Source organism: Drosophila hydei, unplaced genomic scaffold, assembly GCF_003285905.1.
Source record: "Drosophila hydei strain 15085-1641.00,03,60 unplaced genomic scaffold, DhydRS2 tig00008130-arrow-arrow-pilon, whole genome shotgun sequence".
Classification (NCBI taxonomy): Eukaryota; Metazoa; Arthropoda; class Insecta; order Diptera; family Drosophilidae; genus Drosophila; species Drosophila hydei.
This window is the reverse complement of record NW_022045839.1, coordinates 555,112-579,273: the sequence shown is the minus strand read 5'-3', so window position 1 is coordinate 579,273 and position 24,162 is coordinate 555,112. Positions and strand designations below refer to the sequence as shown.

The following is a 24,162-nucleotide window of genomic DNA, read 5'->3' as shown; positions in this document are numbered from 1 at the left end:
ATCAAAATGTAATCATACGTAACAACGATATTCTGCGTTTAAAAAAATTATATTTTTTTCAATAAATAACTGTTCTGACTTTTAGTGTAAGAAATTTTATTAAATTGATTTAGTTTGTTATATCATGATATCCCAACAGATACAACAGGCGTAAAATGGACTATTTTAATCGAAACACCCTGCAGTCAAAACACAAGATAGCTTCACACTTTGTTGTGAATGATATTATGCGACGCTATGTTACACTTTGCCTACCACCCTGTGCCTCAAATTTACACATTTCGCTTGTTTACACCGGTAAAATCGCATTTCGTTCGTTGCAAAAAAATATTAATGGTCACTTAAAATGGCACACGTCGAAAGTATTCCGGTTAATACCTTTCGGAATTACCTAAGTATATTAAATGATCCGTCTGCAAGCGAAGACATCAAATTGAAAGCCACCCAGGAGTTGAGCGAACATTTTGAAATGATAATGCAATCTCCGTCTTATCCTTCATTTTTGGAAAATGCACTTAAAATATTTATGCGTATATTACAAGAGGGCGAGCCTCAATTTATACAAGAAAACACAATACAGCACGTAAGTATTTTTCTCCTCTGGATACCAATGCCTTTGCATATGTATGTATGTATGTATGTTTGTATGTGGGTGGGTGTATGCATTTCTGTGCACAAACATTTTAATTTTATTTTAATTGAATTGGCAAGACTCCTTAAGCCAAGAGAGTTAGAGAAGAAAGAATCCTAAAACAGGTATATCTGCCAAAGTAAACAAATGTTCTATGACTATTCATTTACTGCTCGTGTATGTCTTGCCCGACATTCACTTAAACCTGTTGCAAAAAGGAAAAAGACATATTTCATCATAATATTAAATAAATGAAAATATTATTATCTGTTGTTTTTGTTTTAAATAACTATAACGAAATTCTATCATTTACATTTTAGATTCGCAAACTTATACTGGAGATGATACACCGACTGCCCATTACAGAGAATCTGAGGCAGCATGTTAAGTCAATTATTACAATGATGCTTAAACTATTAAAAACTGACAATGAAGAGAATGTCCTAATCAGTCTTCGTATAATAATTGAGCTGCACAAACATTTCCGTCCATCGTTTAATCCTGAGGTATGTGAACACTTTACTTCTTATATAGAGGCAACTTAATGTTTCATTTTTTATATGCACTTAAGAATATATTAATTAATTACTGTTCCTTTTTAGATTCAACTCTTTTTGGGATTTGTTAAAGAAATTTATACAAATCTTCCAAATAATCTAACATCAATCTTTGAAACCTCAAATGAAATTTGGATCAGCGATCTAAAAGACTTGGACTTGGAAATGCTTTTGCCAGACACATATTCAGTTAAAACGATACACGTAGAGAAGTCACTGGAGCACAATTCACAGCAAATGATTGTAAGTTTAATTTGCAAGCAGACATGTTTGTTGTCTACAATATTATGTATCAAAGAATAGTTTTAATATTTTAAATTTGTTTATATTTCAGTACAATCTTCTGCCTCGTGGTATATTATCCCTAAAAGTTCTCCAAGAGTTGCCCATTATTGTGGTATTGATGTATCAAATATATAAAAATGCTGTCCATCAAGAGGTCGCTGAGTTCATTCCTTTAATACTTACAACCATCAATTTACAGCCAACCGTACATCAAAGGTGAACTTTGACAAAAATTTAAACAAATTAAATTAATTATATTAAAATAAAACTATTCTTCTTTTGCTAGAAATTCAACCCAAAAGGAAGTATTTGTAGACTTCATGGGAGCTCAAGTAAAAACACTTTCATTTTTGGCATATATTGTGCGAATATATCAAGTAAGTTTAATCTTTTAATGTTGAACGTGTATTAAATAAAAATTGAATATTTAATTTAGGATATTGTAATTGCAAATTCACAATCTGTATCAAATGGAATGTTAAATTTAATGGAAAATTGCCCCAAGGAAGCAGCTCATTTACGCAAAGAGCTTTTAATTGCTGCGCGGCATATATTTGCAACAGATTTAAGACAAAGTAAGTTTGTTTTTTTTTCTTCCAAAAAGGTTGACATATTAACTGCTGCATTTATTCTTTTAGAATTTATTCCATCAATAGACAAGCTATTTGATGAAGATTTACTTATTGGAAAAGGTGTCACATTAGATTCCATTCGACCATTGGCGTATTCTACATTAGCTGATCTAGCACATCATGTCCGTCAAAGTTTAAGCTTAGATGTCTTAGTCAAAGCCGTGCATTTGTTTGCCCGAAATGTTCATGACGAGACACTTGCTATTGGTATACAAACCATGTCGTGTAAGCTTTTATTGAATCTAGTCGAATGCTTGCGACACCACAGTGAACTGGAACCACAGCGCTCTAGGAATATTCTAGGAACGCTGCTGAAAGTGTTCGTGAAGAAGTTTGAAACTATCGCTCAAATTCAACTACCTCTGATCATTCAAAAGTGGTATGTGTGTATATATTTGTTACATAATTATTTATATGTGTTACATAATTCTTTTATATAATCAGCAAGGGACAACCTCCAGCCAGTGGAGCAGCGAACCCTATTGGTTCATTTAACATACCTGCTCTGCCTTTAACAGAGATAAAAGATGTAAGTAACACTTGAGCTTGATTAGCTAGTATATATAATTTGTTAATCCTAATGGTAATGTACGTATTCTTATTTATATTTCGTCCATTTAAGGATCAGCTGGGAAGTGATCAGACTAAAACCACGGCTGGTTCACAATTGATATGTTCGGTGAATGTAGCTGAATTTCGAAGTTTGGTCAAAACCCTTGTTGGTGGCGTTAAAACAATAACTTGGGGATTTTTCAATTCAAAGGTATGATTAATCAAATATATTTTTGTGAAGTTCAATTAATATTTGTCTTTTTGTTATAGATTCATGTCTCCGAATCAAGCATGCAAATGCAGGAAAAACTTTTCAGTCCTGAGATATTATGCACATATATTGACTTAGTGCATTTTGCAATGGAAGCGTTGGATATATATACGATCAATGTTAATCCAAATCAACAACGAGCATCTGGACTGATGTCTCGCAGCAAAGAGGAGAAGGAAGTCTTGGAGCATTTTAGTGGCATTGTAAGTGTTATTGAAAAATACATTATTTTAACTATTTACTTTTTTACATTTTAACTATTTACTTTTTTACATTTTTTTTTAGTTTCTCATGATGCATTCACAGAATTTTCAAGAAATATTTGCTACTACTATCGATTTTTTGGTAGAACGAATCTACAAAAATCAAGCACTTCAGGTTATAGCAAACTCATTTCTAGCGAATCCCACCACTTCGCCACTATTTGCGACTGTGTTGGTTGAGTACCTTTTGGAGAAAATGGAGGAAATGGGCTCAAATGTTGAACGATCAAACTTGTATCTCCGCTTGTTTAAGCTCGTTTTTGGCAGCGTTAGCCTATTTCCTGTGGAAAATGAACAAATGTTGCGGCCACATCTGCACAAAATAGTTATTCGCTCAATGGAATTGGCGTTGATTTCAGATGAGCCCTACAACTATTTTCTACTTTTAAGGGCTCTGTTCAGATCCATTGGTGGCGGAAGTCACGATCTTCTCTATCAAGAATTTCTTCCGCTGTTACCAAATTTGTTGGAGGGCTTAAATCGCTTGCAAAGTGGATTTCACAAACAACATATGCGTGATCTTTTCGTTGAGCTTTGCTTGACTGTACCTGTGCGACTCTCATCATTGTTGCCATATCTTCCCATGCTCATGGATCCTTTAGTTTCCGCTTTGAACGGTTCCCCCACTCTTATAAATCAGGTAAAGTCGAAAAATAAAGTTTTATAAAGCCTTTAATTAAATAAATTTCTATTTGCAGGGATTAAGAACTTTGGAACTGTGTGTTGACAATTTGCAACCAGATTTTTTGTATGACCATATACAACCAGTAAGGGCAGCTTTGATGCAAGCCTTATGGAAAACATTAAGAAATCAAGACAATGCAGCACTTGTTGCTTTTCGCGTGCTTGGCAAATTTGGCGGAGGCAATCGAAAAATGATGGTGGAGCCGCAAACTCTGCATTATGATCATAACCAAAAGCCAAAAATCTCAATAATTACATATTTCCAAGAATATGAGAAACCAATTGAATTTCCCGTTGAGTATGCAATTGAGTCGGCCTTCAAAGCATTGAGCTCAAACACCACAGATCAATTTTATAGACGTCAAAGTTGGGAAGTGATCCGATGTTTTCTGGCTGCTTTTATTAGTCTGGATGATGAAAAGCATACATTGCTAAAGTTATTTACACACAGCGACTTTGTGGAAAGCAACATTATGAATTGGCCAATATTCCACAACAAAATAGATGCGTCAAGCGTGCGTGGAACTCATTTAACAGCTCTTATTGGCATGTTGGTTGCTTCAGCCACGAAAGACTTACGAGACTCAGTGTGTCCAGTTATGGCAGCTGTTGTCCGACACTATACTATGGTGGCGATTGCTCAACAGGCAGGACCATTTCCACAAAAGAATTTCACGTCGAATGGCATCGATCCAATGGTATTAATTGATGCGCTGGCCGCGTGCATGGGACATGAAGAAAAGGAATTGTGCAAGCCCGGCATAGCTTGCATGGGAATAATACTCGACACTGCTGCAAACATAATGGGCAATAAAGACAGGGCTTGCAAGCTACCTTTAATGCAATATTTGGCAGAAAGAATGACAGCATTGTGCTACGATCGCCCCTGGTATGCCAAGGTTGGCGGCTGTCAGGCTATTCAATTTCTTTGCAAACATATGTCTCTACGTGCGTTATACCAGCATTTGTTTAATTTCTTGAAAGCGTTTATGTTTGTGTTAATGGATCTGGAGGGAGATGTTTCAAATGGCGCGCTTGACATAACTAAAAACTATATGAAAACAATGTTGGAGATTTGCTTGTCACCCATAAGTATAAATTCACGAAATGATGAATTAGAAGATTTACAAGCGAAAGCCACGTATGATGTAATTCATGAGCTCGTACGACACATAACAAGCCCCAATTCCATCGTAAGAGAAGAATCCATGTTGTTATTAAAGCACATCGGTTCGATCCAGAAAAAGACTGTTTCTGAGGTTATGGACCCACATAAAGATGTCCTAGCTGATATTATACCACCAAAAAAACACTATTTGAGGCATCAACCTGCCAATGCACAAATCGGACTGATGGATGGTAATACGTTTTGTACTACTTTGGAGCCTCGTCTCTTTACCATCGGTAAGTATTGTTCTCATACAAGTATTTCCTTATAACTAATTCTTTTTATCTATTTTTCAGATTTGACAAATACATACCACAAGTTATTCTTCCATGAATTACTCACATTAAGTGAAGCGGAGGATGCGACATTAGCTAAATTAGATTGCTATAAAAATGTGACAAACCTTATACCATTACGAATAAGTGCTTTACGGGCTTTGGCAGCATGTCATTATATTAATGAAATTGGATATAAGGAAAAAATAATTAACATAATTTTTAAAGTCATGGAGAATGATAAGCCTGAGTTACAAGAAACTGCCTATGTTTGCATGAAAACATTTATTTCTGGAATTACACTTGATAGAGAGAAGGTAAGTTGTAGAAACTTATAATGGCAGTACAATGCATATGTATATGATTCTATTTAAGATCATTTACGAATCTGTTTTAGCCAAATATTAATTATATTATATATTTATAGGTGCAAGCCGCAATGCGACCTCTACTTTTAAAACTGGGCGACCATAGGAACTTGTCCATTCCTGCCATAAAACGATTATCATACTTTACTCAACTCTTTCCGCAAATGTTCAATGAAAAACTTAGCGAACAAATACTGCAGCATTGTGCAAAGATCATTGAGATATTTGTGGGCCATTATAAGTGCACTAACGAAACCGTTAACTTTTTTGCAACATCCAAAGGAGGAGAATATGAACAGAAAATTGTGACCCTCATTGAGATGTTTTACCACATTACAGCATCGTCAAAGTATATCGAAAAGTTGTGCCAATTGGTCTTGCAAACCGAAAAGAATCTAATGATCGAGGCATCAAGTCCATACCGTGAAGCACTTATCATGTTCTTGCAACGTTTTCCATTGGAAACAGTTGATCTCTTCATGATGGATTCAATAATGAAAGACTCGCAATGGAACCGGTTTTTCATATTCTTATTAAAGCATAAAAATGGACATGAATTTCGAACTATCATTAAGAACTCGAAATACGTCATCTTGTTGGATTATTTAAGTTGGAATACTGCTATGAGTAACACCCACAAATATAATGTGCAACATCAGGCAGTGCTTATAATTTTTACTCTGATGGAACAAGATGATCAATGGATTCCAACTAGACCCGATATTGTTGATGCTTTGAAGAACATGTGGCGAAATAATTTGTACTCAACATGCTTGGAAAATGTCGCTTGCGATTTGTGGCATTTGGTTGGCAAAATACTTTTGCTATATTTTTCAAATAACACAAATGATATTGACTTGCTATTCCAACTATTGAGAGCTCTGTGCCTTCACTTTATACCGGATGTTTATTTCTTGCGAGACTTTTTGCAAAACACAGTCGCACAAAGCTTTACTGTTAATTGGAAAAGAAATGCATTTTTCCATTTTGTTGAAAATTTCAATAACAATACATTTACTGAAGTTTTAAAAGCGAAGATAATAACAGCAATTTTAATACCTTGCTTTACTGTAAGCTTTGACAAAGGTGAAGGAAATAAGTTAATTGGAGCTCCGCCAACACCGTATCAAGAAGATGAGAAAAACATTGTGTCAGTGTTTATCAATAAAGTATTTGATCCAGATAAGCAGTATGACGATGCAGTAAGAATTGCTTTACTACAACTCGCTTGCCTGCTCGTTGAACGCGCCTCACAGCATATTCACGATGGCGATGCTAACAATAAAAGGCAAGGTAATAAGCTTAGACGCTTAATGACATTTGCCTGGCCATGCCTGCTCAGTAAGAATTGTGTAGATCCAACGGCACGCTACCATGGTCACTTACTACTTGCCCACATAATTGCAAGACTTGCAATTCATAAGAAAATCGTACTCCAAGTGTTCCACTCGTTGCTAAAGGGACATGCTCTAGAAGCAAGACCCATTGTGAAGCAGGCTTTGGACGTGCTAACTCCAGCTATGCCGCTTCGTATGGAAGATGGAAACACTATGTTAACACACTGGACAAAAAAGATTATTGTCGAAGAAGGCCACGCAATACAACAGCTTTTTCATATTCTACAGCTAATTATTCGTCACTACAAAGTATGTTTTTAAAGAATTTAATATGATTAATTGATTTATAATCAAATGTTAAAATTTAACTCTAGGTTTACTTCCCCGTAAGACATCAACTGGTGCAGCATCTTATAAATTATATGCAACGCTTAGGATTTCCACCAAGTGCTTCTATAGAGCATAAGAAATTGGCTGTCGATTTGGCAGAAGTTATAATAAAATGGGAGCTGCATCGAATTAAACAAGACGAAAGAGATGTCAAAGCTGATGAATCTGAAGAGGATTTAAGAGACAACCATCATAGTAAGCGAGTGGGAAGTGAAACCACCGAAAGTAGGAAAAAATTCCCCGAATCTTCGGGACAAGCTATAGCGCAAGGAAAGTATATTAAAGACAAATAAAATAGAACACATATTAATAAATACCATCTATTATATTATAGGCGTGGGAACTCATACAAAGTCTGAAGACGTTCTTCGATCAATTGATAAATCATTCTGCGATACAGTGCTTAACTTTCTTATACGTTTAGCTTGTCAAGTTAATGATGTACAACCTGGAATTTCCTCGGGGGATAACCTATCAAGGAGGTAAGTTTGAAAATTAAATGTTAATGGCTTTTGTTTATAGATCAGTTTGACAATTCTACAACTTAATTGATTTTAGGTGCATCATGCTGTTAAAACTGGCCATGCGTCCAGAAATTTGGCCCCAACCGTTCGATATAAAAATCAATTGGTTAGATAAAGTTCTGGCTACGATTGAGACGCCTCATCATAACTTGAATAATATATGCACTGCAATAGACTTCCTAACGTTCCTAACTACAATATTAAGCTCGGACCAATTGGTGACAATTATACGACCGGTTCAGCGTGGTCTTTCATTATGTATTATACACCAGAATACAAGGATTGTACGCTTAATGCACATCTTTTTAACACGACTGATGTCAACTTTTCCACCAGATTCACAGCACAAGCATAACGATTTTGATGTTTTGTACAGTGCCATTAGCAAAATGATAACAGACAATCTAACTTTTTATGAGAAAAGTCCTCAGCCGAACGCGTCGTCGTTATTTGGAACCCTAATGATTTTAAAGGCTTGCACCACCAACAATCCAAGTTATATAGACCGAATATTAGTTCAATTCATTCGAGTTCTAAATCGACTTACAAAGGATCACATTAATATTAATACAAGTAATACGACCAACACCCAACCGACTGATTCCAATTCTCTGGCTCTTGAGCTACTGGTCTTGTCTTTGGAATTGATTAAAAACAGAGTTGTTATAATGAGTGTGGAAATACGAAAACTCTTCATAGGAACTATTTTAGTAAGCCTAATCGAAAAAAGCTCTGAAGTTAAGATTGTGAAATGCATTATAAAAATGCTTGACGATTGGGTGAAGAGTAAAGAAACTAATATTTCAGCTCATGTTCCATCCATACGAGAAAAGTCGGCACTGCTAGTAAAACTAATGCAATATGTTGAAAAGAAATTTACCGATGAGATTGAACTGAATGTTCAGTTTTTGGAAATCATTAACTACATATACCGTGACGAAGTTTTGAAACAAACTGAATTAACAAGTAAATTGGAAGGTGCATTTCTGAATGGTCTACGATTTCAAAATCCGCATGTTCGAGCAAAGTTTTTTGAAATTTTAGATTCGTCAATGCGCCGCAGACTTCATGACAGACTGTTATACATAATATGCTCACAGGCATGGGATACTATTGGTTCACATTATTGGATAAAGCAATGCATCGAACTGCTTATTTTGACAGCTAATACTATGACTCAAATCCAATGTTCCAATGAAGCGTTTAAAATTCCTTGTATATCTTCTGTGATTCCAACTAACTCTACAGATTCTCAAGAACACACATTTGTTTCGTTTTTGTCCTCACAACCTGAATCATTTGAGAATGTCCAAAGCGTTAATGACAAAGACGACGTGTTTGATATTGATTTAAAACTGGAATTTACGTCCGTTCGCAAAGAAGATTGCCAACAGATACTTTCTACACGCCGTGACACGTTGGTTGAGCTGATTTACAAACAAGCTGAATTTCTAGAAGCAAATCGAAATATACGCACAGAGCAAATGCTTGTAGCAACGTCACAGCTATGTCACATGGACACACAGCTAGCCGAAAGCGTCTGGCTTGCAATCTTTCCAAGCATTTGGGGTATCTTCACTGAAGATCAACGAATTAATATATCCAAGGAGTTAATACCCTTCCTCTCGTCTGGCACAAATGTCAATCAGAAAGATTGCAGTCCCAGTACGCTTAATACCTTTGTGGAGAGCCTCACCAATTGCACACCATCGATTTATATTCCGCCAAATCTTTTAACATACTTGGGTAAATCGCATAATCTTTGGCACAGAGCCATCTTAGTGCTTGAAGACTTGGCTATGGAATACTCCACGCGTAGCGATTTAAGCAATCCGGAAGTAACTCAGCCGGAGTCCGATGTACAAAATTTGAATAACATATATGACTCTCTCTCCAAAATGTACTCCGCTATGCACGAAGAAGATCTTTGGGCTGGCCTCTGGCTAAAATTCGGACATTATCCTGAAACAAATATAGCCATCTCTTATGAACAAATGGGCTTTTTCGAAGAAGCCCAAGGTGCCTACGACCTAGCCATGACAAAGTTTAAACAGGATTTGAACAGCGGCCAAATAAATATTGATGTTAACAGCGAATTGTTGCTATGGGAGAAACATTGGATGCGCTGTGCAAAGGAGCTAAATCAGTGGGACATTTTATTGGACTATGCTCAAACGAATAGAGAAAAGAATATGTTCCTGATTCTAGAAAGCTCTTGGCGCGTACCCGACTGGAATCTTATGAAGAATGCCTTGTCAAAAACTGAGCAGTGTTATTCCAAGCAATATGGGTTCAAGTTGAACTTATACAAAGGATATTTATCCATTTTGTATCAGGAAGATCGACAGGCTGCCAGTGTTGAGCGATATGTCGAGATTGCTTCCAGCTTATGCATCAGAGAGTGGCGGCGCTTACCAAAAATCGTATCCCACATTCACTTGCCATATCTTCAGGCCTCACAACAAATTATGGAATTACACGAAGCAAGTCAAATCCATCAGGGCCTAACGCAGTCGAGAAATTCCTCTTTGCACGATATGAAAGCCATTGTCAAAACATGGCGCAACAGATTGCCCATTATATCTGATGATTTATCACATTGGAGTGACATATTTACCTGGAGACAACATCACTATCAAATAATAACGCAGCATTTGGAGCAACAGTCAGATCAAGGTAGCACAATGCTGGGAGTGCATGCCTCAGCCCAAGCAATTATTTCATTTGGCAAAATTGCGAGAAAGCATAATCTAACTGGAGTGTGCCAGGAGACATTATCTAGAATATACACAATACCCTCCGTGCCAATAGTTGATTGCTTCCAGGTAACTATTAATATTTAAAAAATGCAAAGCTATTATTAATGTAACTTTTATGTTTTTTTGCAGAAAATACGTCAACAAGTAAAATGTTATTTACAAATGCCATCAACATCTGGACGCAATGAGATAAATGAAGCGCTGGAAGTGATTGAGTCAACAAACTTAAAATATTTCACAGGCGAAATGAATGCTGAATTTTACGCACTGAAAGGCTTGTTATTAACGCAAATTGGCCGCACTGAGGAAGCAGGCAAATCGTTTAGTGCAGCAGTTCAGCTTCACGATGGTCTCACAAAGGCGTGGGCTATGTGGGGAGACTATATGGAGCAGATATATCTGAAAGACAAACAAATTTCCCATGGAGTTAACGCTTTAATCTGTTTCCTTCATGCTTGCCGTAATCAAAATGAGAGCAAAACCAGAAAGTATATCGCTAAGGTCTTATGGTTTTTGTCATATGATAATTCAAGCGACACTCTAATAAGCACATTTGAGAAATATGTATCTGGAATTCCGCCATCGTATTGGCTGCCGTGGATACCTCAACTGCTGTGTTGCTTGGAACAATTTGAGGGCGATGTAATATTAAATTTGTTAAGTCAGGTAAGTCAAACTAAGGCGGTACAATTAAAAGAAATACGTTCATTTGGTCTTTGATTTTAGATTGGGCGACTATATCCTCAGGCAGTCTATTTTCCGATTCGAACTCTATACCTTACTCTAAAGATTGAACAGAGAGAAAAGCATAAATCAGCTGAACAGGCGGTATTCGCTGGAAAATTAACATCTTCCGTAAGTTTCAAGTTATAGCAAGTTATTTTTTATATTTACCAAAAAATTGTTAACAAATTTGTATTTCAAATTTTAGACTATGGAAAATATGGCATCAGTTGGTGGAAGAAATCAAACAGGCGTTCCATCAGTTAATCCAATAAAAGCGACACCGCCTATGTGGAGATGCTCAAAAGTAATGCAACTGCAACGTGAAGTTCATCCCACGATTTTAAGTTCACTTGAAGGAATTGTTGATCAAATGGTTTGGTTCCGAGAGAGTTGGACAGAAGAAGTTTTACGTCAGTTACGCCAAGGCCTAATTAAATGTTATGCCATAGCATTTGAGAATCGAAGCACAGTAGTGAATGCTACCATAACTCCACACACGTTACACTTTGTCAAGAAACTGGGATCAACTTTCGGTATTGGAATAGAAAATGTTCCAGGATCTGTCACCTCGTCTATATCTCACTCGGCTGCATCAGAGTCCTTGGCACGACGCGCACAAGTGACATTTCAAGATCCTGTTTTCCAAAAAATGAAAGAGCAATTTACAAATGATTTCGACTTTTCAAAGCCCGGAGCGATGAAATTACATAATTTGATATACAAATTAAAAACATGGATAAAAGTATTAGAAACCAAAGTGAAAAAGCTGCCGACTTCCTTTTTGATTGAGGACAAGTGCAGATTCTTATCGAACTTTAGTCAGAAAACCGCCGAAGTTGAATTGCCCGGAGAGCTGCTAATTCCATCATCGTCACATTATTATGTGCGCATAGCTCGGTTCATGCCACGTGTGGAAATAGTACAGAAAAATAACACCGCAGCTCGCAGGCTATATATAAGGGGTACGAATGGTAAAATATACCCTTACCTGGTAGTACTCGATTCAGGGCTAGGCGATGCTCGCCGCGAGGAGCGAGTATTGCAGCTAAAGCGAATGCTGAATTATTATTTAGAAAAACAAAAGGAGACAAGTCGGCGATTTTTGAATATAACTGTGCCGCGAGTTGTGCCAATTTCACCACAAATGCGACTCGCTGAAGATAATCCAAATAGTGTCTCATTGCTAAAGATATTTAAGAAGTGCTGTAATAACGCTAAGATTGACTACGATATGCCAATAGTTAGATATTACGAGCGCCTTTCTGAAGTTCAAGCTCAAGGAACCCCAATCTCACATACAATATTAAGAGAAATTTTCACTGAAGTTCAGTGTACAATGGTACCAAAAACTCTGCTCAGGCAATGGGCATTAAATACGTTTGCTGCTGCAACGGACTATTGGCAATTTAGAAAAATGGTAAGTTTCCATGTAGTAGATTTAAAACTGCTTGAATTGCTACAAAACATAAACTTTTAGAAAATCTACTAGACAATTCTTAGCAAGTTGATTAATTTCAATTCCTTTTATCTTTCCAGTTGACACTTCAGTTGGCTTTATCATATCTCTGTGAGCACGCTCTGAATTTAACACGTCTCAATCCAGATATGATGTACCTTCATCAGGATTCTGGACTTATGAATATATCATACTTTAAATTCGATATAAATGACGATAAGGAACAGTTTAATCAACATCGACCAGTGCCCTTCAGACTGACACCAAATATTGGGGAGTTCATAACGAACATTGGAATTTCGGGTTTATTATCTGCGGCGATTGTAGCGACAGCTCGTTGCTTTATTCAGCCCAACTATAAACTCAGTTCCATTTTGCAAACTATACTCAGAGATGAAATAATCACTTTGCAAAAGAAAGGATTTAGGCAAAGCAAATTATTGGATGCATCTCAGGAGCCTTCGCTTGATAATAATACAATGGAGCACACTATTAGGGTAGTTAATTCAGCAGTGGATACTATTTTATTGCGATTGAATAAGATATCCTATTTCGACAACATTGAAAAGAAGAAGATTTCGGCGCTCATACAGTCCGCAACGAATACAGACAACCTTTGTCGCATGGATCCAGCGTGGCATCCTTGGCTGTAAATTAAATATTACAACACTATATATATATATAAAAATATAAAATACTATAATATTTTAAGCTTAAGCCTCTAACGTAAACTAAATATAACTAAAAATCTTTTTAAATAATTTTTTTGTTTAAGATTTTAGATTTGAAATATAAAAACTGTTGGAACTTATGTGCGCTGCTAAAAGGCGTTAAATCTGCAAATTTACTTTAATTTATTGTAAGAAAAAAATAATTTGTAAATAAAACTATACTATACCAATATTAAAGACTAAAATAGTTCTGATTATATTAATAAAACATTCGTAATCTTAATCTTTTTATAGCACATTCAGCTTAAAATTTATTTGCATTGTAAACAAACTGTTGAAGAACCTAAATATCCATTGATATTTAAGCGAATGCTCCAATAACCCACTAGAAGTCTTAAGCTATTCAGAACTTTCACTTCGCGAAAGGGTATAGAAATGGTTCAATTTATGACCTAGCAACGAAAGCTTAGCGATTTAGAATATTAAAACCCTGATTGGTTCCATAGCAACGAAGGCTTAGCAATGATTTACTTCCAAAAAAAAAATGATTGTTGCCATAGATACGAAGGCTTAGCAACAGGGTTTATTAGCTTGTTTTTCGTTCCTTGACAATTTTATTGACCAAAAAATAAGTCTTAGGAACTATTTTGTATTGTACTTTAAACCCTCTAAGCATGTGCAAAAATAATACAAGTCACGATGTGGTCGAAGAATTTGTTCATTTCCGTTTATTTCTACGTCATTTATAATTTGTTCTACACGTGTGTGATTAGCATCGATGCACCATATATACATATACCCGGAAATGGTATTATTTCCGGGACATATTTGAAAATGTACCGGACTCAAAATATTAAGGCATACTTGGGCATTCGATATGCACACGCTGCTAGATTCTCTCCGCCTGACATTGAATTGCCGCCATGGAAAGGTGTTTTTAATGCAACTTCTTTCGCGCCCAGCTGTTGGCAACAAGCGCGCGCCTCAGCTAATGCCCAGCTTGAAAAAGTATTGGATGTTATTTCGGGAGAAATGCTTAATGAGGGTGGCACAAGAAAATATGATGAGAACTGTTTGAATTTAAATGTATTTGTACCTGACGGTAAGCACTACAGCTATTTAAAGGCAAATGTAGAATATTTTCTGATATTCTGATAGCTATACTGATCGATGATGAAATAGTGCAGATTTGTTTGATTATAATACAAAACTATTCATATTTAGACAGATTATTAAGATCGGAATATAATCAAGACTTTCTGCAGTAATTGTTCCCATAGAATATTTATGATATTACATCAGTATTTTAATTTAATTAATTTAATTTGGACTTTAAACAACTCTTTTTAGGGCTACCTGAAGTTGATGGATATGCTGTCATTGTTTGGATCCATTCTGGGAACTTTACAATGGGCAGCCCAATTGACATTGAGCCATTTCAATTGGTTTTCAAGCAGAAAGTTATTGTTGTAACATTTTCATATCGATTAAATATTTTTGGCTTCTTTTCCACTGATGACGGCGAGGCTCAAGGAAATTTCGGATTGATGGACCAGTCTGCTGCACTGTATTGGGTTAAGAAAAATATCAATTATTTTGGCGGTGACGAGAACCGGATCACATTGATGGGCCACGATGCTGGTGCAATAAGTGCGGCTTTGCATATGACTTCGGGAGAGTGGTCAAAGGGTGCGTTTCACAAAGCCATTATAATGTCTGGCAATCCTTTAGTTTCCGTTCGATCTCCACATGAATTCAATAATGATTTGGATAAAATATCAAATATTTTCGGATGTGCTCGCAGACCAACATCGCTATTTATTCAATGCCTGAAGAGAATCGACGCAAAAATAATAACGGAGAATCTGCCGTCTGTTGAATGGGGCCCGATTGTCGATTATGGACTGAGTAATACCTCATATCCATTTATCGAAAACCAGCCAGAAAACCTATTCAAAAGTGGCACCTATCACAAAGTACCCCTAATTGTGGGCATCACCGATATGGAGGAAGTTCTGGAAGTCTTCAAAGAATATATTACAACAGAGCTGACAACGGATGATCTTAAGAACTTCTTTTCCGACATTGCAGTAAATGATATTTATAAAGCGACTGGCAGCAACGAATGGTGTACAAACTTCCCCATAATTTCCGACGCAATTAATTTTATGTATTCGGATGAAAACAGCGAGGAAGAGATGAAAATTAATACAAACTTAATCAATGCTCATACTGATAAATTATATTTGACTCCGTTGGAAACGTTTATAGATATTGTCAGCAAGCATCAGACAATTTATAGTTATATATTTAAGTTTCGATCGAAAACTCTAAGTTCTGATCTACCGAATTGGATTGGAGTGCCGAAATATTTTGACCAGATATTCGTTTGGGGTATTCCATATGTGGGCAACGTTGTCGAGTGGAAGTCCACTGATAAGAAAATGGCAGACATTGTCATGACATTATGGGCAAATTTCGCTAAAACTTCTAATCCTACAAAGTCCAACGTTTACGTCAAATGGAACACGATGGAGCCGCCGAAGTATTCGTATTTGATAATCGATGAAAGCTTTAATACTGGCTATCTTTCGGACAATCGTCGAGTGCAGTTTTGGAAAAATTTGTATCCGAAAATTGTGAATTTCGCAACGGAATGCTGTAATTCCACAAATGGAGGAACAACTAACCTAATCTCTTATATAATGTACTTAGTTATATGTTTATGCATATGCCTTGATATATATGTACAAATACCTATATTAACATATTTTTAATAATATTTACAAGAAAGATTATGAATAGATATCTACCATTGACCGACCATTAAAGAAATTAATAAAAATGATCAATTGAGTTTTCTTTTCACAATTTACAGGCAAATTTAATTGATATTTTCTTTTTCCTTATTTCTCTAATCTTTGTTTGATATTGATGAAGTATTTTGTTCCGTTATTGTTTTTCTTTTTTTTTTTGGTAAAGTCATTTATTTTTACATTTTCTCCATTGTAAATTACAAATAATAACATAATAAGTTTTTAACTGAAACGTCAATCCGATTTTAATCGATTTGCAAATTCAATTTGTTGTATTTCTTTCCATTCCTTTTTCGGCTTCATTCGTTTAAGCTGGCCATCCCATACCAAATCCACCAGTCCACCTTGTTTGGCTATGACACCCTTCACACGATTGGCAAAATCTATTGCCGACTCGCCATCCTGACGGTACATTGGCGGCAAGTACCACACATCGCACACAATTGCCCATGATGTCATCATCATGTAAAGATATTGCATCATTGAGTATTTGGAGCTGTTCCAAAATGCATCGCCGAATCTAGGATCGTATCTGCAGCGAAAGCAATCATAGTTGTTCATATATAGTAGACCTATTAGTTAGGGATGTCTAAAAACACACTTACTTTATGGCAACGGGATATATTACGCCGCCAACCTCGAAGCTTCCCTTCTTAAACTGCATAACCGACGTATTGTTTATGCAAGTGCCTTCCGGGAATATAAGAATTGGCGGATTGCTTGGATCGGACACATGCTGCTTTAGTCTTTCGGCAACCAAGTGACGATCTTTGGCTTCTCCTCTTTCAAACCAAATATGGGGAGAAGCCCTTGCCAGGGCTCTTTGCAAAACGCCAAGGAATCCACCATGCCGTTGGCCGATCTATAAACAATAAATATGCACAATTTTCTTTCCTCTTTTTTGTTTGTTTTCAAACAAAACATTTAAATAATAATATTTATGTATGTATGTATGCATGTTTGTATGTATTAACTATATGAATGTCTCCACTTCCGTCTAAGGGTAGGATTTGAACGATGATTAATTAAAACGAATTACAAATGAATTTTCGACAGAACAATAAGTGACATGACATAGTATTCCAATAAAATTTGAATTTTTACCTGAGTATTGGTCAAGATATCTGGAAAAATGGAATTACTTTCCGTAAAAAAGAATAGGAATAATAACAACCACTGATTCTTCTAAAAGAACTCTATTTTACATTTATCTAAGGTATAAATGCTCGAGCTGCAATAGACTTATGAGATTCAATTGGCATTTTCAGCATAACTTCAATTAAGAAGAAGAATCGAAAGTGATGGCATTCTAGTCGAAGACGTTACAGAAAAGCCATGTAAGCAAGTAAGACTACATCAGTCGGCACGGTCCGACTAAGAGATACCTCTACAACTGTCATTTTCAGTTTTTCTTGCATGCATAGATGCACGAAAGCATGAAATGCAGTTGAGGCTAGCTGCACATGCGCATGCTATTCCCGCACAATGCGCACAGATTTGAATTCATCTAATACCCATCTTAACAACCTTTGAAGCATACTCTTGCAATATTGAATACGTTGATGTAAAATTCAATGTATTGTATTTACATTTTCAATTAAGGAATGGAAACTAGAAAGTAAAATGTGGAATGTTTTTCAAATTAAAGTTAAAATATGTATATTGAAACTAAGAATCATTTTTCACAACTTTTGTGGAATGTTGAAAAAATGAATCGTAGTGTCCTAGCCAAATTATATATACAAAAACTGCCAATTTTGATGCCAAACGGTTTTGGCGTGTAATTTTTGTGCATATTCCTCGAAATTGTTATATTATCTTACCAGAGAATAGGTGGTATCACACATCAGTACTAGTACATCTATGGGGCTTGTATGATTTGCCACACAAATACCTGTCGATGACGGCCGATTATCCTCATTATGATAAGTTATAACTGCAGAAATAGCGCTGGACAAGACACCAAAGCATTGCCCCAGAACCTTATTCACAATAGCCCGTTTCTTATCGCCATCCTTTAGATTGCCCACAGCAGCTGTGCATGCTGTTAGCCACACTACCTGAGATTGCATAAAACAGAAGGCGTGTGTAATTTAGAGCTTATATTATATTATTATTGCTTAACAACTTAATATATTTTAATTGTTGATCAATCAAAATATTGCCATTTGCATCAATTTAAATATATAACTACGCATCGTTTGACATTATACAACATGCTTTCGTTGGGATTAGCCATGTGTATACTCCTTATAACATCATTTTATATCAGATATATCCCAGTGTAGAGAGCAAACATCTAAAGCTGAAGTCGTGTCAAGAGAGTATTAATTTATCGATTGGATACGCAAGAGGGGAACCAAAGAGAGCTTCTAATTTTCCATCAGATCAAGAAGTTGACATTATTTATATAGACAAATGGATTGGACGGCAAGGCGTTTATGTGTTATTAGTAATATTAAGTGTGGGAACCTTCATTAGTACCGTTACGCCACACTTTAGATGTTAGATAATTAATTAATTTACAGAACTGAACAACTTGTTTGGGGTTACAAATGTATTGTTTGAAGACAATTGGAAATTCATTGACGGACGTTTACATTAGAAATATTCTACTGAGTGCACAACTAACGCGTAAAATGGTCTTAGTTACATATTATCTGAAGCTAGTCTACGCGACTATATAATTGCGCTGTTCTGATGACACAAATATCTTAAACAATTTTAGTTTCATTTGCGCTAACTCTGACAAATTCTGATCCATTTACAAACCGTGTACTTTACCTTATTATCGTTTCCCACTTACCAAATTGTATTTTATTTGCAATTGCTCTAAGCTGGTTTAACTCTCATTTTTCTTAACTGAAGGACAATAACAAAAGGCAGGAACATAACGTTAGATAAAAACAGAAACAGAAACAAAAACAGAAACATTTAACATATAACAAATCATATATATATGGAAATCTTTGGTATTGGCAAAAGCTTCTTCCAAAAAGGAAATCAAAGTATTATTATATGTGGCGCGCGAAGTTTTTCAGCTTAAACAAAATGATTTCATTGTAATGGAGCCCGCGTATGAAAATTGTTTGAAATTTTTGAATATGCATAAACAAATCATAATTATGAGGAACGAAAAAACGAAAATGCATTTAAACAAAACTGAAGAGTTGAAACGTAAAATCTTCTTTCTCACCAAGGAAAATGTACAATCTGTTGAGAGTATTGCAACGTCCAGGGGGGTCGTATGATTGGCTACACAAAACCCAGAAGAATTGGGCTTATATTGCTTATTGTGAAAGACTATAACTGCTGAAATAGAACTTGATATAAGACGGAATGTGATTTTGAAACACAAATCCGCTAAGGGTCGCCGCAAAAATCGGTAAGGTATGAGGGCCACAAATGCATTTGAAATAACTGTAAATACAACCTGTAGAACCAGAGTTAAATATTAATAAACGTATATATGGAAAAAATAGTGAGCGAGATCTCTCCTTAATGCTCTATTGTGCTTGGCATCCCCCTTCCTTTTCTTTTGTTTCTTTTACTTAAAAACTTATGCATAAGTTCGATCTTTATTATATGTAATATATGTTGATGCTAGTTTTCTAAAAATCTTCTACGCAATTTATGCTTTTTTCTAATCTATTAATCTGTTTTAAAAAATTGTGAAATGTGTCAAAGACCACGTTTTGCATAGTCTAAAATATAATCTCAAAGCATTTAAACAGACAGACGGACATGGTTATTTCTACTATCTTAACATGTACTTTCCAAAATATCATCACTGAAAATTTTTCAAATTGCAGAAACTAAAATAGCAATAAAATGTGCGACTTATAAATTAAATAATAAACAATTATGAATAAGTAATAAGTAATACAATAAAGTACTGAAAAAAATGATAATATTAAATTATTTACAAATGACCAAGAGTAGTCGGGAGTGCCCGACTACCAGATCCTCTGACCCCGTGCCACGCATTGAATTTCCTTTTTATTTCCGAACCCTAATTTTATATACTTAACATTTATATTAATCCGCGCAGATACGAATCCCGTTATACAAAAAACCCGTGACCGTGTAGAACGTTGTGTAAAATTTCTCTACATCTTCCAAAGATAGGCTGACAAAAGGGATTACAAGTTGTCTGTTGATCTTGACGAAATATATATATAGTTTACGCTTGGACACACAAAACATTTTAGAGTAATTGTTGTTCAGGTTCGCAAAACAGTTAAATGAATAATAATAATAAAACGATTTTTCCAGTTTGTTGATCTTTTAAGTAAGTCAAAGATTAAAGTTGATTTAAGCTATAAGAAAAGCTGTATAAAATATAGTTAGCCTCATGCTCCCACTTTAGATAATTATAATTGTAGACAGTCGCCGAGTGCGTGGGAACCAATTTGATAATTGATTAATAAATTAATTCATTTTAAACACAGACAGATTCCAATATTTAATGCCTAAGCAATTTCGAAGAGAGTGTGTCATAAGTATAAATGACAATAACTTTTGACAATTTGGGCAGCAGATAAGGTTGTTAGCTGAGGTAAGACTATTATCTATGTTATTAAGAGTATTATCGCCGAATTAATACGTACTCCGATGAAGCAAACTAGTACGCGCAGTGGCATCAATATACTGTATCGCACTGCAAATCCAAGCACCCATATCAATGTTATTTTCCATGATATAAATTCATAATGTCGGTTTGTTCGCGTAAGCATATTCCAGTTTTTAAGCTCTTCAGCCTGAAATCTTGAGGTGACATCATCCTCGATAATCGCTTCAATGCCAGCTTTTACGTAATCTAAGCAATTTTCAAAATCGAAATTTATTTCCTCCTAAAAAATACAGAAATAGAAATATTAAATTTATAAAATTAACTAGCACGATGGATTTTATATCAGAAAAGATAATTCTTTACTTAAAAGTTTAATATCTGCAACGATTTATTTACCTTTTTTAAAACATTGGATTTTTCATGAGTAAGTTCTTGAGCCTGGGGTAGCAGAACAGCATCCCGGTTGATAAGCACTGATCCCGTTGTTGTTTCTTTTGTGTCTAATCCGTTCACCAATTCCACATGTGGATCTTGATCTTCAACAGTTTTTTCCGATTCTATACTATTTCGGCCGTACTAAAAATGAGAAAATTAGATAGTTAACACATTAAATAGAATACTGTGTAAGGCTTTATCTATTAATAAGTCGTTGGCACTACAATATATTCTATATATAATTGATTAAAGGGATCGTATAACAGTAGATCAGTGTCATTACATTGACCTAAATATATATACTTAAGTTAAGTGAAAAGGACGCACCCCCTGTCTTATGCATACCAAAAACTACAAGGGGTAAATTTTGGAAGTTCTTAATTCCTGTAAAGTGTTGTGTGAACCTCTAAAGCTATGAACGTTAGTGTTTGACTTGAGCACCCCAAGTGAGATATCTATATGTAATCGTCATTTACAAGACCTTAACTTAATCAAGCCGGTGTACTTACCGGGTTTTGATGGTCTACCCGTCTGAATGCTTATATTTCTGTTTTTTTTTTTTTTTTTTTGTTGACACTTCATATTTGCATGTCATCTGGAAAGAAGCGTTTATCATTTCTTTCCGTTAAAAGACAATAAATCTCATGTTTAAAGCTACAAAATTATTTTCATATTGCTTGCCATTCTAAAAGCCTAGGAGAAATTATTCTTTTACTGCTTCTATCATTATTATTGGGAGTATCTAAGTTAAAAAACTTCAAAACCTGCACCCACACAGATGTTCTTTATCCTTACTATTTTTCCCCCACTATCTAGGAAATAAAAAAATCACACTTTTAAACTATAAATTGATTTTCACAAGTATTTTATGTAGTATAACGGAAGTGTTAATTTGGATCGCTTATTCACTAAAAATCAGACTCCACAGTTGTCCTTTATGCAATCAACTGTGAGTCCATAAAAAATGATATTTTCATATAATGTTTGACCAATAGAAAGGTGTTTCAATCGGAGTCAATATATATAACTTTACTATCTTAGTTATAATAACTATTACGGTACATAAAAGTAACGTAACAGTTGTGCGCTTGTCAATTGCGTAATATTCGTTTACGGTTACAAAAACAATTTATATGATCATATTGGTCTGTTTTAAAAATGACTTAACAAATCTATGAAGGGCAAAGCTATTATTGATATACTACGACCCCAAGGGTACAAGTTATATAAATTATAGATGAATTTGCAGAATAAATCAAAGTTAAATAACTCTAAAAATTGTAATTCCCGATTTCACAAAATATCTGAACACTATTAGACAATAGTACTCACGAATACATATTTCACATTTATAACATTACATTTATTTATACTATATTTACGCAATTTTCATTTCCATTAAGCGATCATCCTGGAGGAACAAAATTTCACGGTGTTCCAAAACTTTTTTGAATCACTGTTTGTATTTTGATGAAATCAATTCGTCACATAGAAAGTTCGATGCTAAATGTTCCGTTACTATCATGATAGTGCATAAACAGGTTTATTAAGGCTAACTGACATTTATGTCAATAAAGCTTAAAATTATGAGCTTCTAATACTGTTATTATTCAAACACATCAGTACTACTATTGAAGCGAGCTATATTTATGAACTTATTTATAATCCAATACGATTTAATAAATTGCGTTTTTTAGCAATAAACAAATTGTGAATTCTATTTATATATCTTTTTATTTATAAATAAATGTATATATATACTTTTGACAAACAATTATTAACTAAATTTACCTCAAATATCCTTAGAAGGAGAGAAACGTATGCTTTCCGCACACCAATAGATTTGTTGATTGCAGATAAAATAATTAAGAATGAAATAAATCCCGCTAACGGAATCCAACAAAGACTTAATATTCCGTATAACATTCTCTGTCAATTCCAATTCTTTATTTATTTATAATATCAACTAAGTCAGTAATAGTCGGCAAAATAAATTAAACTGGTAAACCTAAGCAAATGATAGCGATGAGCGTCGTCAGCCTTTTCGTTACTTTTGACTATTATTTAATATCGATATGATAAGTAGCAGTGACAAATGTTATATGCTATATTAAAAACTTATCAATTTTTAATTATTTACAATAAACGGCATCAGAATTTAACCCAAACTAAAATAGAGTAGAAAACGTGTAAATATATTATACATTTAGAGTCTATTTGAAGAAAATATTCTTAAAAGCTTAATTTTTTTATTAACTTCAATAAATAACATTGAAAAGTTAAGCAAAAATATCGATAATTAAGGAAATATATCGAGAAATCGACAAAACAAAAAAACGTTCGGCCTTCTCCACGAATTATCTTCATCTAAATTCATTGTCGATGACTTCCAATACTTTGCGAAAATAGTTTATCCAACAGACTACTCCAGTTATGAAAATAGTTTTGAGCGATTGACTATGTTTACACCATGACTTCAATTAAAATTATCATATAGATTAGGTTAAAATTGAACACATTTATTTAACTTTAATATGTGGATCGTTTTTATATCGTGCAAATATTTCACTTTTAAAGATGTCAAACTTTTTTCGGTTAGCATTATTTTGTTGCTCTCTCCATGCCGGCCTCGCTTGTTTTCTTTGTAGGCCCCAGTGGCAGGTAAAAACGGGCGATAGAACATAGAATTTGTATCCAGCCACGTACATTTCATAAACCTAAAAATAATATCAAATATTTTAAATTATAATAATAACTTATAGGGAGATTACAAAATATGGCAAAACTGT

At 34.9% G+C, this 24,162-nt stretch overlaps 3 protein-coding genes across 5 annotated transcripts; 2 read left to right on the top strand and 1 right to left on the bottom strand.

The window, feature by feature from the left end:
• The first annotated feature begins 256 nt into the window (after positions 1 to 256).
• Positions 257 to 13,592, top strand: LOC111599996 (transcription-associated protein 1). Its single transcript, XM_023315895.2, has 21 exons — positions 257 to 583; positions 952 to 1,137; positions 1,234 to 1,431; positions 1,523 to 1,689; positions 1,760 to 1,850; positions 1,910 to 2,048; positions 2,112 to 2,484; positions 2,550 to 2,634; positions 2,728 to 2,868; positions 2,928 to 3,131; positions 3,214 to 3,831; positions 3,890 to 5,279; positions 5,340 to 5,635; positions 5,746 to 7,332; positions 7,398 to 7,683; positions 7,748 to 7,895; positions 7,972 to 10,762; positions 10,826 to 11,362; positions 11,423 to 11,551; positions 11,628 to 12,839; positions 12,959 to 13,592. Exons 1-21 carry the CDS (start codon positions 347 to 349, stop codon positions 13,529 to 13,531), a joined length of 11,388 nt encoding a protein of 3,795 aa, XP_023171663.2. The 5' UTR covers positions 257 to 346; the 3' UTR covers positions 13,532 to 13,592.
• Positions 13,593 to 14,209: 617 nt separating this feature from the next.
• LOC111600055 (carboxylesterase 5A) lies at positions 14,210 to 16,367 on the top strand. Its single transcript, XM_023315982.2, has 2 exons — positions 14,210 to 14,651; positions 14,900 to 16,367. Exons 1-2 carry the CDS (start codon positions 14,249 to 14,251, stop codon positions 16,324 to 16,326), a joined length of 1,830 nt encoding a protein of 609 aa, XP_023171750.2. The 5' UTR covers positions 14,210 to 14,248; the 3' UTR covers positions 16,327 to 16,367.
• Positions 16,368 to 16,508: 141 nt separating this feature from the next.
• LOC111600056 (glycerol-3-phosphate acyltransferase 3-like) lies at positions 16,509 to 23,399 on the bottom strand. Of its 3 annotated transcripts, XM_023315985.2 has the most exons (7): positions 23,165 to 23,399; positions 21,335 to 21,514; positions 20,976 to 21,218; positions 19,562 to 19,798; positions 18,189 to 18,425; positions 16,971 to 17,227; positions 16,509 to 16,897 (listed from the first exon to the last, which is right to left on the bottom strand). In XM_023315985.2, the coding sequence occupies exons 1-7, from the start codon at positions 23,297 to 23,299 to the stop codon at positions 16,600 to 16,602; spliced, it is 1,587 nt and encodes a 528-aa protein (XP_023171753.1). In that variant the 5' UTR covers positions 23,300 to 23,399; the 3' UTR covers positions 16,509 to 16,599. The 3 variants fall into 3 exon arrangements, with proteins under 3 accessions (XP_023171753.1, XP_023171752.1, XP_023171751.1); XM_023315984.2 differs by lacking the exon at positions 18,189 to 18,425 and having other exon boundaries at positions 23,165 to 23,398; XM_023315983.2 differs by lacking the exon at positions 19,562 to 19,798 and having other exon boundaries at positions 16,511 to 16,897; positions 23,165 to 23,397.
• Between the last annotated feature and the right edge of the window lie 763 nt (positions 23,400 to 24,162).